The sequence below is a fragment of the Eubalaena glacialis genome, chromosome 4 (assembly GCF_028564815.1).
Source record: "Eubalaena glacialis isolate mEubGla1 chromosome 4, mEubGla1.1.hap2.+ XY, whole genome shotgun sequence".
Lineage (NCBI taxonomy): Eukaryota > Metazoa > Chordata > Mammalia > Artiodactyla > Balaenidae > Eubalaena > Eubalaena glacialis.
In genome coordinates this window covers 72,785,001-72,802,127 of record NC_083719.1, presented here as the reverse complement: position 1 = coordinate 72,802,127, position 17,127 = coordinate 72,785,001, and the positions used below count along the sequence as shown (strand labels likewise).

General features: G+C 35.5%; 1 protein-coding gene across 1 annotated transcript in view; it reads right to left on the bottom strand.

Moving 5' to 3' along the window:
- ADGRV1 (adhesion G protein-coupled receptor V1) overlaps nt 1-17,127 on the bottom strand; it is a 560,722-nt gene that overhangs the window by 535,866 nt on the left and 7,729 nt on the right. The window contains exons 2-5 of the mRNA XM_061188957.1: nt 6,390-6,574; nt 4,211-4,360; nt 3,027-3,122; nt 374-478 (exon numbers count right to left, since the gene is read on the bottom strand). Of these exons, the coding sequence (XP_061044940.1) occupies nt 374-478; nt 3,027-3,122; nt 4,211-4,360; nt 6,390-6,574 (536 nt within the window). The remainder of the gene's footprint in view (nt 1-373; nt 479-3,026; nt 3,123-4,210; nt 4,361-6,389; nt 6,575-17,127) is intronic.

Genomic DNA, 17,127 nt, shown 5'->3' with positions numbered 1-17,127 from the left:
ACTACATATTAAATAATTTTATATAAGCCTAAGGAACCCATTAGCATTTTAAAATTTTATATCCTTGAGAAGATTTATCATAAACGTTCTATGAATTTTATAGAATTAACATTATTATTATTCAATTTGTGGTTTATTATTATCCTGTAATCTAAAATGATATGCTGTTTCACGTAAGCACAGTATATCCAAGCAGCGAGGAAAACAGTTTTATATTAAACATGAAATTTATCAGATGATCAAAGTATTTACTTTTATTTTATTTTCATTAAGAGTCATGTTTATTATACAAAGGACCTTGATTTTAAAATTACAGCCGTGTGGTATGAACTCTGAAGCGTTACCATTTAAAATGATTTCAGAGTAAACTTACCTCAAAAGTCACAGTGACCATCCCATAGGTTCCTTTTTCTCTGATGAGAGTAAGAGGCACAGATTCATTTCTGCCCCGGGGCTCACGCACTGTGATTGAGAAAGGCTATTGGGAAGAGCAAAGACCATCACGTGCTGATCAATCAGAGGCAGGAGCTCATGCAAACTGTTACCTTAGAAATCCTAATTTTCCACAGACAAATCAATCACCATTGTGCTCTAAAAATGTGGGGTTTCCTAGCATTCACTAACTGTAGCTAATAACGCTTAAAAGGTTAAAATAATAGTATAAAGGGAACATAAAACTAGTCAGGCAAAAGATGTAGGTTCTTGTGCTGCTTCCAGCAACAAGTAGCTGTTCCGCTGAGGAATCTTAAAGGTTATCTCATTGAAAGATGATGAACTCAAATGCTCCCAGGGGCCCAGGAGGTCACAGAAATGAGTTGTGCCTCCAAACCAGGGCGGCTCATTGGGACTACGGTTCAGCCTTGCTCCCAACCACTGCTCCCTCCTCATTGGTCAGCTAGCCACTGAAAACAGACATCTGCTAATCACTTTTTCAGGACATGATCACTGAGGGGAAGAAAAAGCCAGGACTTCAAATGTTGCAAAGTGTTGGCATGGCAGGGTAGAAGAGATGAGTGGGCAGGTACACGCTAGCTAAGGCAGCAGGTGACACTAAGTCTCAGTATCCCCATCCATCAACAGGAATAGGAATGCCTGTCTCAAACAGTTGTGATGAGGTGTCAATGAGATAATTCACGTCTAAGTGCTTATCCTAGTACATGTCACATAGTGACGACCCAGCAAATGTTGGCTATAATTGTTTTCATCAACATCATTACCTTCATCATCGATATAATCATCATCCAGTCTGGAAACCAAAGCCAGCCTATGTAGTAACGACTGTGAGCTCAACAGTTACTTAGGTTAATTTTAATCACACAGGGCAGGTGCCCAGTCAGAGGATTCCTGGCAGCTCTGAGACCACAACAGTCAGGGACCTAGGACAAATGCTAGAGACTAGGACTCACTCCCAGAGGCTAAGATATTTAATGTCAAAAGAAAGAAGGAAAGAAACCTTTAAACAAGTCAGTATGAGGTGGGGGATGAAAGTTGGGAGTGAGTGTAGAGGAAAAGCAGTAGGGAGAAAAATTAAGCAATTAAAGGAGCCTGGTTCATAATTAACTAAAAATTCCATATCATTCAAATACAAGCGATTGATTAATTGATTAATTTAATTAATTTTTGTAAATGTCGATATAATGGAAGTTACAAAACGTCTACTACCTTGGCATTATTCACATACCCATTTTAATAAAGATACTGCAACTATAAAGATCGTATTTATCTATAGCTCACCTTGTTTCAAAGATAATTCAAGGTGTTAAGAAAATGACATACAATACACCAACTGAAGTAGCAACCTAAATTGGAAAATAAATAAAAAGCTGGGGAGTGTCACATTACCTTTTAGTAATGATAATTAGTAACATGATTCAAAAAGACTCCACACCAGGAAGTTTATTGTAGACTAAAACTTACTTGCAATATCCAATTTTATTTGAGATAAATTTTGTTTTATTTCAGAGCTGAAAACAATTTCTCTCAAAGGGGTGTGGGGGACCTGCGTTGTGTGTTTTTTGCTAAAGAACAAAACCCTCTGAACATAGGACTGGCCAGGGACACAGGAATTTGGTGATAAAGGAGAAAAAAATGAACTGTTGAGCAAAACTGAGGAAGATGACATGGAGTTTTAACCTCCAAGAAATATTAATTAATAGGAAAATCTCAGGGTAGGGAATAAATATAGAATAACTATATTTAAGAGCTATAACATCTGCTCTTCAATTGTAAGTTTACTATAGGTTTTTTCAGTGTTCTTTCAATACATTTTTCTTGTCTCGAATCACTCCAAACTTTCAGAGGAGGCTAAGAGACAATGCTTTTTGAAGTGCCAGTTGGGGACATCAAGCACAAGGAACTGTGTTACAACATCTGCTACAGACTGAACGTTCGTGTCCCCCCCAAAATTCATGTTCAAATCCTAACCCCCAAAGTGATGTTATTAGGAGTTGGGGCCTTTGGGAGGGGAGTAGGTCATGAGGGCTCTGCCCTCATGAATGGGATTAGTATCCTTATAAAAGAGACCCCAGAGACCTCTCTTGCCCCTTCTACCACATGAAAACACAGCAAAAAGACAGCTGTCTATGAACCAGGAAGTCAGCCCGCACCAAACACCAAATCTGCTAAAGCCCTGATCTTGGACTTCTCAGCCTCCATAACTGTAAGAAATAAATTTCTGTTGTTTTTAAGCCACCCAGTCTATGGTATTTTGTTATAGCAGACCAAACTGACAAGGACAACATCTGAGTCAGAGACCACCAGAGGAGGTAACAAATGAGTCAGGTGAAATGATCAGCAGAAAGAGAGTAGGGCAAGAGATGACCACGATCATAGGGGTCCCCTCATTTCGTAGAAATCTTAGGTAAAACAAAAGGACAGTCTACAGAATGTGGAATACAGACGAAGTTAGAGCAAATTTTATTTATATATCAAAAGACAGGATGATTCTAGGTAGCACAGAAAGTAATCCAAAAATTTAATAGACTATCATCTAAGCAACCACAAGATTAATCAAATTATAACCATACCATATTAAATGAAATAATTCCAAATGCATTGTCATTTGACAATATTGTCACAGTAACAGTCCTTGGCCATCCAAGCTTCACATTTGCTGAAGGTTTCTAAAATAAAAGCCCAGAAGTAAATTAAGAAATTAAACATAAGAGGAAAAAAAAGATTATTTTAAAAGGATTATGGTCTTTAAGTAATCATTCAGAATATGAATAAAAATACAAGTATATTTTTAATGCACAGATTAAGAAAATATATTAAAACTAAGTCAACGTGGTTAAGTTCCAAACAAGAATTCTTCAAAAGAGTTTTGAAAACCATTAATCACTATTAAAATATAAATTGTTATAACTATAAATAATCACTGGCTAGTAATATATTCTAATTTCATTACTAATATAACAGAGAATTAAGTAACAGTATGAAATTCTATTCATATGTGATTTTTTCTTACACTATAGAAGGTGCTGAAACTTAAGAATTAGTTATTCTATAAATCATAGAAACAAATTAAAGCTAAAATATTAAAGCAATTTTTCTAATAAATATGGGAAGAGTTTGCTACATTTCTATTAATATTCAATAGCAGCATAAAGAAATACGAAAAAAGAGTGTCTTACAAAAGTAAAACATGACTGCTTCAAGTGCCATTTTCACAAAAATTTTAATCACACCAACCCAGTCATTCTAAAAAAATTCTCAATTCACTTCAGAAAAATTAACTAGAGCAGTGTTAGCCGTCACTGCCTCAGCCATAAAGGACAATTAAACCTTAGGCTAGTCAAGCATTTTTCCCAGAGATGCTCCAAATTTATTCTAAGGCACAGGGACCTCCCACTGCCAAGCCTGCTTTTTGTACCCTTCTCCTTTGAACTCAGAAGTCACGGTCATTCTTTGTGCATCTGGTAGCAGAACAGGGATAAAAGAGAAAAGGGCCAAAGGGAAGACAAGGTTTTCCTGAGCATCTGTCATGGCAATTCCTAAATAAGCTGAATTAATCCAAAAACTAGCTGTAGAATCTTCTAAACAAGATTGTCTGAGGAATAACCAGACCGTGGAACTGCCGAAGAGATTGTCAGTTCTGGCTTCTATGAAAACCACCACCAGGCACTTAAATTGGCTCATCTCTAGAGAAAATGATTTTTAAGCGTTGTAAGATTTTTATGAGTTTAAGCTTACCGGGGAAAAAAGGACTCACCTGTAAAGTTAGGTGAAAAATAAAAGTTTCATCTGGCTCCGGTAAATCATCATCACATACTGCTATGTACACTGTCCTATTTGTTTCTCCAACAGGTATAAAAGCTGCAGCATATGTGTCAAAAAAGTCACCGGTGTCATCTCCATACAGCTATCAAATGCAAAACAGACAGTTCTTACATAACACAGTGTTAGGACGAGCAAAATTGATGCTAATTAGAGCAATCAACAGGCCAAAAAAACATGAATCATCAAATGACACTGATGTTTATAAACAGGATGTGGAAAAACAAAACAAATATCTAACAACTAATAAAAATCACCTTAAAAAAAGCATTATAAGAAGAAATGATTCTACATGAAAACATTTGTTTATGCTCTAGAAGGTAAAGGAATCATTACATAGAAAAGTAATAATTATATAGGAAAGTAATGATGTGAAATTTTTTTCTCCATCTCTTGATTGATCTGAAGTGGATTACAGCAAACCTAACAGGGAAGACAAATTGTAGCTAAAACTCTCCCAAAGAAGAGGTGTAAGTAGCCTGCCAAAATATATCAGGAAAATCAATTATTTCCCTATCAGTCTTAAAGAAGAAACTACTCTTTCCAAAACTTTAAACCTGAAGTTTTATTTATATTCTCCCACAACACCAATAAGGACCCAATTCTTTTAGCATACCAATTTATTAGTCATTATAAATTTTTCCTCAAAACTTTTTAAGACCTCATTCTGTAACATCAGCATTGCTAAGATTCTCAAGGGAGCAATAATTATGAAATTATAATGGAGCAACTTCTTGTGCAAATCCAAATGAGATTTCTTCTGCCAAAGAACCCAAAATGAATAACTTAGCTGCTAGAAAAAAACACGATTTAGTATAAACTAAAAATGAAGGAATGTCTATAGGGATACTGTAGTCAATTTCTAGTTCTCATTTACAAAATAAAGTTAGTTTTAAATACTTGAAAAATCCAAGTAAGTTGTTAAGGGTGTTGGAAAACTTGTTCTCATACCTTAATATAAAAAATGACACAAAAAAAGTGGCACGGTCTTTTTAGAAAGCATTAAATATCAAGAGACACTGATACAAATAAAGAGAAAAACCACAGTAATCCAACCCAAAAAATCATTTAACAATCTAAAATATAAAAAAATTGATATGTATGTAAACAGTTTCATCAGCGCAATATTTACAACAGCAAAAACTGGAAGCAAGCTCTATGTAAAACTGCTGAGAAATGATTGGGAAATGATGACCCCACCATCAAGAAAAGTTGTGAATACGACCGAGCAACCTGAAAAAATTATTAGGATATGCTCAAAATCATATGTAAAAAGTTATCAAATATAATATATACTCAAACTAAAAATAAATTCAATAAATATATATACATGTCATAAATTAAAAACTAAAAGCAATGCACAAAATTATAATACTGGGTTTCTTTCATAGATAGTTTTTCTTCTTTGTCTCTTTTTACTGTATTTCCCAATGTGACGATTTAACCTATTGTTTAAAAACTTATTTTTTAAAATAAAAATTCCAAGTAGTTTGGGCCTCAAATATATCAATGTCCTTAGTGGTCATATGACATGATTTTCTGGTTAAACACAAACACAAATACATGTACATATAATCTATCTACTAACTAAACTGTGTGCAAGATAGAGCAATAGTTTAACAAATTCCATCTAACTGCTACTTAATATACTTAATTTCTCCCAAAAAAGGAGCTCTCTGACATAAGAAGGGTTTTTTTTTTAATTGCCATTTCTCTACATTTAAATATTTCATATATTTTCTCTAAGCCACCTGATACTAAGTAATAAATCCAAGCAGAGATAACGAGAATCCAAGTTATCCAAAATAAAATGTTCTTTTACTTAGAAATACTTTTTCATATCTTGGGGTTTTATTTGTTTTAAAATAAACATATGAACATTTAAAAATAATCAGCCTATATCTTTAAAATACTATATCTTTACTGTCAAATGCACATGCTACCTTAGAGCACTCTATAAACTTCTAACAGATATAAAAAGAATAAATCGTTTATCTGCAAATTGTTTATCATAATGCAACTACTCAATCTCAAGGAGTTAAAAAATTCTTATCACTGAAACTAAGACATTTCCTATCTATTTCTGTAAAAACAGAACTACTGTCATTTCTTACCGATACAATTGCAGTGACATTTGCTGGGTCTCCTATCCTTTCAATGACAAGACGAATAACTGTTGTACTTGTTTCATTAACTACAAATTCTGTTTGTCCGGCAAACCTTATTTCTGTTTCTCCAAACACAAAAAGGATGAATAAAGCTGAGAGAAGATTTACTAATAAAGATGCAGAGGGCATCCCTATAGGGGAAAAAAAAAAAAGATTTCGTTCACAAAATATATCCAATATATTTTCATTACGTTGCATTACCTACAGATAAGAATGAAGAGTTAGTAAGCAACTAAGACATAAAAATCCATCAAATATTAAGCCATCCAATTCAAATGTGTGATCACAGAAGAAAGTCAAAAATCACAACCCTCTTCTGCGGTACTGTTTACTATCCATAAGTACTTTTTGTTCTTTAACTTACATATTAACATAATAGTTATAACTTGCCTTAAACTTATTTATTAAATTTAGTTTATTAAAAAAATTTGTCCCTCCAGGGCTTCCCTAGTGGCGCAGTGGTTAAGAATCCACCTGCCAATGCAGGGGACATGGGTTCAAGCCTTGGTCCGGGAAGATTCCACATGCCGTGGAGCAACTAAGCCCGTGCGCCACAACTACTGAGGCTGCGCTCTAGAGCCCGTGCTCTGCAACAAGAGAAGCCACAACAATGAGAAGCCCGCGCACCACAACGAAGAGTGGCCCCCGCTCACCGCAACTAGAGAAAGCCCGCGTGCAGCAACACAGACCCAACACAGCCAAAAATAAAAACAAATTAATTAATTAATTTAAAAAAGAATAATCTTAAAAAAAAAAAATCCCTCCAATTTATTCTAAGTAAAACCTAAGCAGCAACATGAAAGTTGAATTAAAGCCCATCTTCCCCCAAATCAAACCGTAAAATACAAGCCAAAACTAAAAATTACCAAATGGATTGATAATCTTAATGGGACATTATTTATTTGATGATTATACAAATATGAGCAAACTCTTGGAACTGTTACATAAAGCAGTTGAAGCTAAAAGTTTGTATCTTGTTTGTATCTACTTTTCCCATAGTTTTGTCTTGAGAATGCTTTTTAAAATTTTTTAGTTATTGCAAGGAAATGCTAATCCTTTCAAAGAACATGTAAATTTCCAGGACTTAAATTTCTCCCATTTTACTAACTAAAATACTAATATCACTTCTTAGAAAATGTCCATGTTGCTTTAAAACTAAGGAAATTTGGCAAAGTGTTTCTTTCTTTTCCATAACTCTTATAGTTTTCTTAGTACAATGTGTGTGTTTATGAGTCATCAATATTGTTCCTACTTTTAACACTGTGTAATTCAAGTGTTTTCAAAAGCATAACAGTGCAGTGGCCTCTTGACAGAGCTGCTATTTTGTAATGTAGATGTACCTCTAAAAATGTGAACAATTTATCTCACGGATCATTAAGATTCCAAAGGATTATGTGATCAGTCACACGAACATAACAAGTTCATGTGTTTTAAAGAAGAGTTGCATTATGTACTCTATGAGCCAAAATGCTTCCTATTAATCTTTACCTTGGTCAAGATGTAATAAAATTTTCATGTATCTGGTATTTCCACATGGCGAAACATGGCTTTCTATTTAGGAACTACCACATAAATGAGCTCTTGATATATTTTAGGGTTAAAATGCAATTTTCTCAGTCGAGTATATTCAAACAATGCGGTCTGGAATTGCCTAATGATGTCTCTCATGTTTATGGCTGCAAAATCCATAGACAGGGATGCAGAGTTCAGATAGAGTCCAGGAAACAGACGTAGACCAACAGGGACAGAGATTCTGGAGCACTGAGGCATTTTTTACACCTGTGCCTTCTCTCTTAGAAAGCTGCCATGGGGCTAAGGGACTTGGGAGAAGAAATAAAATAGTTCTCCCTCACCAACTGCAAACTCTTCCTCGACTTCTAAGCCAAGAGTGTGTATTGAGAGAGAAGGAAAGAAAAAAGATGAAAGAGAAGGAAAACAGGAAAGCCTAGGTAAGGTGGGAAACTGGGAGCTCTGGGCTAAACCAGAGACAATTGAAGATCTTTTGTGGAATTCTAAAGCCAGGATGATTTTACATCTCACTTATGACAAACAGTGGGAAAGAAAGAAACTAGGGACAAGAAAGAGAATACAGGATGGAGGGGTGAGGAGGTAGCAACCCAAGCCTTGGATGTGTAAGAAAAAGACAACTTTGGTCTGTTGCAATTTTGAAAGAAAAATCTCAATTCCTTGAACATGAGATGTAATAGAACCGTGAGTTGAGAGAAATAAGATGACACCTGAAGTTCTACGTAAGAAAAACTGAGAGTGAGTTATAGCATGAGAAGGGCAAATCATGTATGACTGGGAACATAAGTTCTCAAAATCTGTCATGCATAACAATCAACTCCAACATTTGTTAAAATGCTGATTTGCAAACCCAGAAATTCTGATCCAGTGAGTTTAGGGTGGGGCCCAGGAATCTGCATTTAACAGACAGCCCTATCGATTCTAATACAACTGATCCTTGGGACACCCTTTGAAATACATTATCCAAGAGTGTGAGAAATTATGAGGGACGTGTCTTGGAGGAGACATGAAATAGATCACATTTGTAGCTTTAAGTTAATTACTGAATTTTTCAATGCAATACGCTTGAACTTACTGCAGACGTCCTCATATATTTTTCTACATATTACTATATAGCATTTTAAGATTCAATATATCCTGAAGAAAAAATGTCATGACCTATAGAACGTAATCATAACAGCAAATGCTTATATAGTGTTGTTCTATGTACTTTATACACAATAACACAATTAATTTTCACAACATCTCTGTGAAGAAGGTGCTGGTATCATTAACCCTATTCTATAGCTCAGGGAACTAAGGAACAGACAGAGTAGTTAACACAGGCAGTGTTACTTAGCTAAGTAAGAGGCTATGCAGGATTTGAACCCAGGAGTCTACCTCCAGACGCTCTACCCATAAGCACACTAGACTGCCCCTTACACGTTATTCCTACAAATCACACATCTCTGTCTTTAATAACATGGTAGGTAATTTATGCTACATGTTTCCAAGCATTCTACTATTTTAAACTCATGCACAATAACCAAAACTACCATAAAACTGCATACTTAACGCATCTCCTAAAAGTCTGCACCTTATTATTCTGAGAAACATGAAATTTATTTAACTAAAACTATGGTTCTCTTGACTACTTTAAATATTTAACATCTTTTAATGTCAGGACCAATGAGCTCAAATGGTGCATTCCTGCAGTCTCCCAGGCAATTAGATCTTGTGGTTAAGTCAGTAAACTCATTTTAAATTGACTCACATCAGTGAGTTTTGAGATTATGCAAAATGAACAAACAAGCATCACTGGAAATGCCTCCAATTCTGTGACATCATTGATAATTGAATCTCCTCTGCTTTCATCTTTTCAACTTGTAAGAAAAGTTGTTGAGGCAAAGTTGGCATTCAATAGAAGTTAGAAGATGAGGCAAAAGCTTTGAAAGTGAAGTTCCCATGAGAAGACAGGCATAATTACACAAATGCTGAATAGTTTCTTTTTTAGGGTAACTAGGTACATTTTCCTCTATCATACTAAAAACCTAGTCTTTGGAATTGCCTTTATTAAACTCAGAAAACTAGGCATTAGTAACTGACACAACACATAAGTCTTACGTGTATTTCAGGTCACTTTTCTCTTATTAGATTTAATGAGTGTTTTACAAGACCACCTATTTTAAACGTCTCTATAAAATGAATTTCAAACCACATATGTTTAAAGATCATTATGTGCTTAATTCATATTCTTTCACAATTGTGAAAGAATAATTTTAGCTTCACTGAATCATTCCTCTGCTCTGCAATGGCATGATATTCCAATATTCAAATCCTCTCATTTCCAGCTATCATCCATGTTACCCTCACACCTCCCACTCCTGCTCAGCATGATTCAAAAAAAAAAAAAATGAAAATTGTTCCTGCCAGTAGATCTCTTATCTCTTAATCAATCTCTTATTGTGTTAAAACAATATGAGATTTAGGTTACTTTCTTACTTATTTCCTGGATTATACTATGAAGTTTGCATAGAGTCCTGATAGCATGCAGACACAAAGTCTCAGGTTCTTGCATTTTAGTAATCATATTCAGCCTATCCAACAAGTCACCTAATTCTACAAAAGATACTTCAAAACTAAAATCAGGAATATATTATAACAGCTCTAACAATGCAAAATGGTTGCTTTCAGAAGAGCAGCTTACAGTTTGGTATAACATCTGTATACTGAGCGCCTACTATATACATTGTATAACACCTGTGCTAATCACTGAGGACACAAAGACCCACAAGAGATGGCCCTTGGTTCCAAGATACTCACAGGGATGGGCAAAGGATTTAGATCAGGCCATCAAAGCCAACAAGACACAATTCTGATGAAATAATGCCATTTGCAGCAACATGGATGAACCTGGAGATTATCACACAAGTGAAGTAAGTCAGACAGAGAAAGACAAATATCATATGATATCGCTTATATGTGTAATCTAAAAAAGAACAATGATACAAATGAATTTACTTACAAAACAGAAACAGACTCACAGACTTAGAAAACAAACTTACGGTTACCAAAGGGGAAAGGCTGGGGTGGGGGGGGGCCAGGATAAATTAGGAGTTTGGGATTAACACATACACACTACTGTATATAACATAGATAACCAACAAGGACCTACTTTATAGCACAGGGAACTCTGCTCAATATTCTGTAATAACCTAAATGGGAAAAGAACTTGAAAAAGAATAGATATATGTATATGTATAACTGAATCACTTTGCTGTACACCTGAAACTAACACAACCTTGTAAATCAACTATAGTCCAATATAAAATTAAAAAAAAATTTTTAAAAGACAATTCTGAGACTTTTGCTTAAGCATAAAGATGCAGATTCCCTCTACTGCTGGATTCAGGATCATGTTGATTGGGGCCAGTTTTCTCTGAAGTCTGAAAATGAAGCCAACACAGCCAAAGACAGATCTAAGAGGTGGAGAAGAGCCAAGTCTTGATAATCAAGCTCAGGTTACTGAATCCAGTTTTACCCTTGCCTTTTCAGTTGCAGAGGCAATAAATTACATTTTCTGCTATAGCCAGCTTGGTTTGGATATTCGGTCACTTCCAGCATCAATATTTATCCATTAAATTCAAACCTGTGACATTGTGAACTCATGTTAGGATATTCCAAGTGGAAGATCCCTCCTGCTCCCCTCTCACACTCAACAGCCACAGTCTTTTCTAAACATTTGTGAAAGGACACCACACCAGCTATCTTTCCTGTTCTCATGCAATTATTACCACCATCTACAATATTATCCCCTCCACCTTGAAATGGACAATTACTAGTGAGGAAATTTAGGACACGTAGACAAACCAAAAATGCTTTCACAATAGAACAAAGCAGGACAGAAGTATACCACACTGATTCAGAAAAAGTTAATGCCCTTCTGATTGTCCTAAGGAACCCCAATATCATGCTTCTTCAAATTAGCCAGGCATTAATTCCTTTCTCTTTCTTTTTTCCCTTAATGCCTAGCTCTTCTTCCCTTCTGAAAATCTACTGGTGTTGCTAATTTCATTCCTCACTTGCATGACTTAGCACAGAAACATACTGAATTTCATTTATTGAAAAATACCTGCTCCCACAATATGTTATAATAATCACTGAATTCTAAATTCTGTTTATCTAGGATATTACCTTCCTCCCATCTTGCCTCTTATTAATAGGTACCTCAGGAAAGGTAGCAAGTATACTATATTTTGAATAAATGGTAATAGTCTTCTACCTTAAGTTTCGATAAGTCTGTAGAAACAAAATAGAATAAAATATATAAATGAGAATCAGGACCCAATAGATGACAATGTAAAGAAAAACAGGAGAATTCAACTGATTTTGCTGATTTTGAAGTAATCAACTTTCATACATAACCTTTCATCAATGTGAAAGTTAACTTGGTCTTTTTCAGTTTCACAATAAAAACTGTACAACCTCTGTGAATGACAGGACAAGGTGAAAAGACAAACATTACTAGTGATGAATTGAAGAGATACATTGACCTTTCAGCTTCAGCTGTTGCCTTGTCAATGCCATAGCAAGCATCTTCCCACGGTGTGACCACCAAGTAATTAATACAGAAAATATGATCCTAATGGAGCAAGGTTTTCAAGTTTAGAATTACTTGAATTCTATTACATTTACTAAAGAGCATTGTAAAACTATAGAATTACTCCTGTGGAACAAGAGAAGTTTCATCATTCATATCATCAATTATTCAGCCTCTAAGAATTCTTAATTTGTGTTACTGGTATTTGGCGAGTACTACAAAAAATTGGCTGTTTCCTTCTTCCATACCAAAATAGAATTTAAATGTGCAACTTTCAAAAGCAAAATAATCTAATGTTACAAATTGAGGAAATGCTAAATACTTTTAAATGATAAAGGGAAGGACTTCCCTGGTTGCGCAATAGTTAAGAATCTGCCTTAATTGATATTTATAGGACATTCCACCCAAAAACAACAGAATACACATTTTTCTCAAGTGCTCATGGAACATTCTCCAGGATAGATCATATCTTGGGTCACAAATCAAGCCTTGGTAAATTTTAAAAAATTGAAATCGTATCAAGTATCTTTTCCGACCACAACGCTATGAGACTAGATATCAATTACAGGAAAAGATCTGTAAAAAATACAAACACATGGAGGCTACACAATACAATACTTAATAACGAAGTGATCACTGAAGAAATCAAAGGGGAAATCAAAAAATACCTAGAAACAAATGACAATGGAGACACGACGACCCAAAACCTATGGGATGCAGCAAAAGCAGTTCTAAGAGGGAAGTTTATAGCAATACAAGCCTACATCAAGAAACAGGAAACATCTCGAATAAACAACCTAACCTTGCACCTAAAGCAATTAGAGAAAGAAGAACAAAAAAACCCCAAAGCTAGCAGAAGGAAAGAAATCATAAAGATCAGATCAGAAATAAATGAAAAAGAAATGAAGGAAACAATAGCAAAAATCAATGAAACTAAAAGCTGGTTCTTTGAGAAGATAAAGAAAATTGATAAACCATTAGCCAGACTCATCAAGCGAAAAAGGGAGAAGACTCAAATCAATAGAATTAGAAATGAAAAAGGAGAAGTAACCACTGACACTGCAGAAATACAAACGATCATGAGAGATTACTACAAGCAACTCTATGCCAATAAAATGGACAACCTGAAAGAAATGGACAGATTCTTAGAAATGCACAACCTGCCAAGACTGAACCAGGAAGAAATAGAAAATATGAACAGACCAATCACAAGCACTGAAATTGAAACTGTGATTAAAAATCTTCCAACACACAAAAGCCCAGGACCAGATGGCTTCACAGGTGAATTCTATCAAACATTTAGAGAAGAGCTAACACCTATCCTTCTCAAACTCTTCCAAAATATTGCAGAGGGAGGAACACTCCCCAACTCATTCTACGAGGCCACCATCACCCTGATACCAAAACCAGACAAAGATGTCACAAAGAAAGAAAACTACAGGCCAATATCACTGATGAACATAGATGCAAAAATCCTCAACAAAATACTAGCAAACAGAATCCAACAGCACATTAAAAGGATTATACACCATGATCAAGTGGGGTTTATTCCAGGAATGCAAGGATTCTTCAATATACGCAAATCAATCAACGTGATACATCATATTAACAAATTGAAAGAGAAAAACCATATGATCATCTCAATAGATGCAGAGAAAGCTTTCGACAAAATTCAACACCCATTTATGATAAAAGCCCTGCAGAAAGTAGGCATAGAGGGAACTTTCCTCAACATAATAAAGGCCATATATGACAAACCCACAGCCAACATTGTCCTCAATGGTGAAAAACTGAAACCATTTCCACTAAGATCAGGAACAAGACAAGGTTGCCCACTCTCACCACTATTATTCAACATAGTTTTGGAAGTGTTAGCCACAGCAATCAGAGAAGAAAAAGAAATAAAAGGAATCCAAATCAGAAAAGAAGAAGTAAAGCTGTCACTGTTTGCAGATGACATAATGCTATACATAGAGAATCCTAAAGATGCTACCAGAAAACTACTAGAGCTAATCAATGAATTTGGTAAAGTAGCAGGATACAAAATTAATGCACAGAAATCTCTTGCATTCCTGTATACTAATGATGAAAAATCTGAAAGTGAAATTAAGAAAACACTCCCGTTTACCATTGCAACAAAAAGAATAAAATATCTAGGAATAAACCTACTTAAGGAGACAAAAGACCTGTATGCAGAAAATTATAAGACACTGATGAAAGAAATTAAAGATGATACAAATAGATGGAGAGATATACCATGTTCTTGGATTGGAAGAATCAACATTGTGAAAATGACTCTGCTACCCAAAGCAATCTACAGATTCAATGCAATCCCTATCAAACTACCACTGGCATTTTTCACAGAACTAGAACAAAAAATTTCACAATTTGTATGGAAACACAAAAGACCCCGAATAGCCAAAGCAATCTTGAGAACGAAAAATGGAGCTGGAGGAATCAGGCTCCCTGACTTCAGACTATACTACAAAGCTACAGTAATCAACACAGTTTGGTACTGGCACAAAAACAGAAATATAGATCAATGGAACAGGATAGAAAGCCCAGAGATAAACCCACGCACATATGGTCACCTTATCTTTGATAAAGGAGGCAAGCATATACAGTGGAGAAAAGACAGCCTCTTCAATAAGTGGTGCTGGGAAAATTGGACAGGTACATGTAAAAGTATGAAATTAGAACACTCCCTGACACCATACACAAAAATAAACTCAAAATGGATTAAAGACCTAAGTGTAAGGCCAGACACTATCAAACTCTTAGAGGAAAACATAGGCAGAACACTCTATGACATAAATCACAGCAAGATCCTTTTTGACCCAGCTCCTAGAGAAATGGAAATAAAAACAAAAATAAACAAATGGGACCTAATGAAACTTAAAAGCATTTGCACAGCAAAGGAAACCATAAACAAGACCAAAAGACAACCCTCAGAATGGGAGAAAATATTTGCAAATGAAGCAACTGACAAAGGATTAATCTCCAAGATTTACAAGCAGCTCATGCAGCTCAATAACAAAAAAACAAACAACCCAATCCAAAAATGGGCAGAAGACCTAAATAGACATTTCTCCAAAGAAGATATACAGATTGCCAGCAGACACATGAAAGAATGCTCAACATCATTAATCATTAGAGAAATGCAAATCAAAACTACAATGAGGTATCATCTCACACTGGTCAGAATGGCCATCATCAAAAATTCTAGAAACAATAAATGCTGGAGGGGGTGTGGAGAAAAGGGAACACTCTTGCACTGTTGGTGGGAATGTAAATTGATACAGCCACTATGGAGAACAGTATGGAGGTTCCTTAAAAAACTGAAAATAGAACTACCATATGACCCAGCAATCCCACTACTGGGCATATACCCTGAGAAAACCATAATTCAGAAAGAGTCCTGTACCAAAATATTCATTGCAGCTCTGTTTACAATAGCCAGGACATGGAAGCAACCTAGGTGTCCATCATCAGATGAATGGATAAAGAAGATGTGGCACATATATACAATGGAATATTACTCAGCCATAAAAAGAAATGAAATGGAGGTATTTGTAATGAGGTGGATGGAGTTAGAGTCTGTCATACAGAGTGAAGTAAGTCAGAAAGAGAAAAAGAAATACAGTATGCTAACACATATATATGGAATCTAAGGGAAAAAAAAAAAAGGTCATGAAGAACCTAGTGCCAAGACGGGAATAAAGACACAGACCTACTAGAGAATGGACTTGAGGATATGGGGAGGGGGAGGGGTGAGATGTGACAGGGTGAGAGAGTGTCATGGACATATATATACTACCAAATGTAAAATAGATAGCTAGTGGGAAGCAGCCGCATAGCACAGGGAGATCAGCTCGGTGCTTTGTGACCACCTAGAGGGGTGGGATAGGAAGGGTGGGAGGGAGGGAGATGCAAGAGGGAAGGGATATGGGAACATATGTATATGTATAACTGATTCACTTTGTTATAAAGCAGAAAGTAACACACCACTTTAAAGCAATTATACTTCAATAAAGATGTTTAAAAAAAAAAAAAAGCAAACCAAAAAAAAAAAAAAAAAAAGAAGATGTGGCACATATATACAATGGAATATTACTCAGCCATAAAAAGAAATGAAATGGAGGTATTTGTAATGAGGTGGATGGAGTTAGAGTCTGTCATACAGAGTGAAGTAAGTCAGAAAGAGAAAAAGGAATACAGTATGCTAACACATATATATGGAATCTAAGGGAGAAAAAAAAAAAAAAAAAAGGTCATGAAGAACCTAGTGGCAAGACGGGAATAAAGACACAGACCTACTAAAGAATGGACTTGTGGATACGGGGAGGGGGAGGGGTGAGATGTGACAGGGTGAGAGAGTGTCATGGACATATATACACTACCAAATGTAAAATAGATAGCTAGTGGGAAGCAGCCACATAGCACAGGGAGATCAGCTCGGTGCTTTGTGACCACCTAGAGGAGTGGGATAGGAAGGGTGGGAGGGAGGGAGATGCAAGAGGGAAGGGATATGGGAACATATGTATATGTATAACTGATTCACTTTGTTATAAAGCAGAA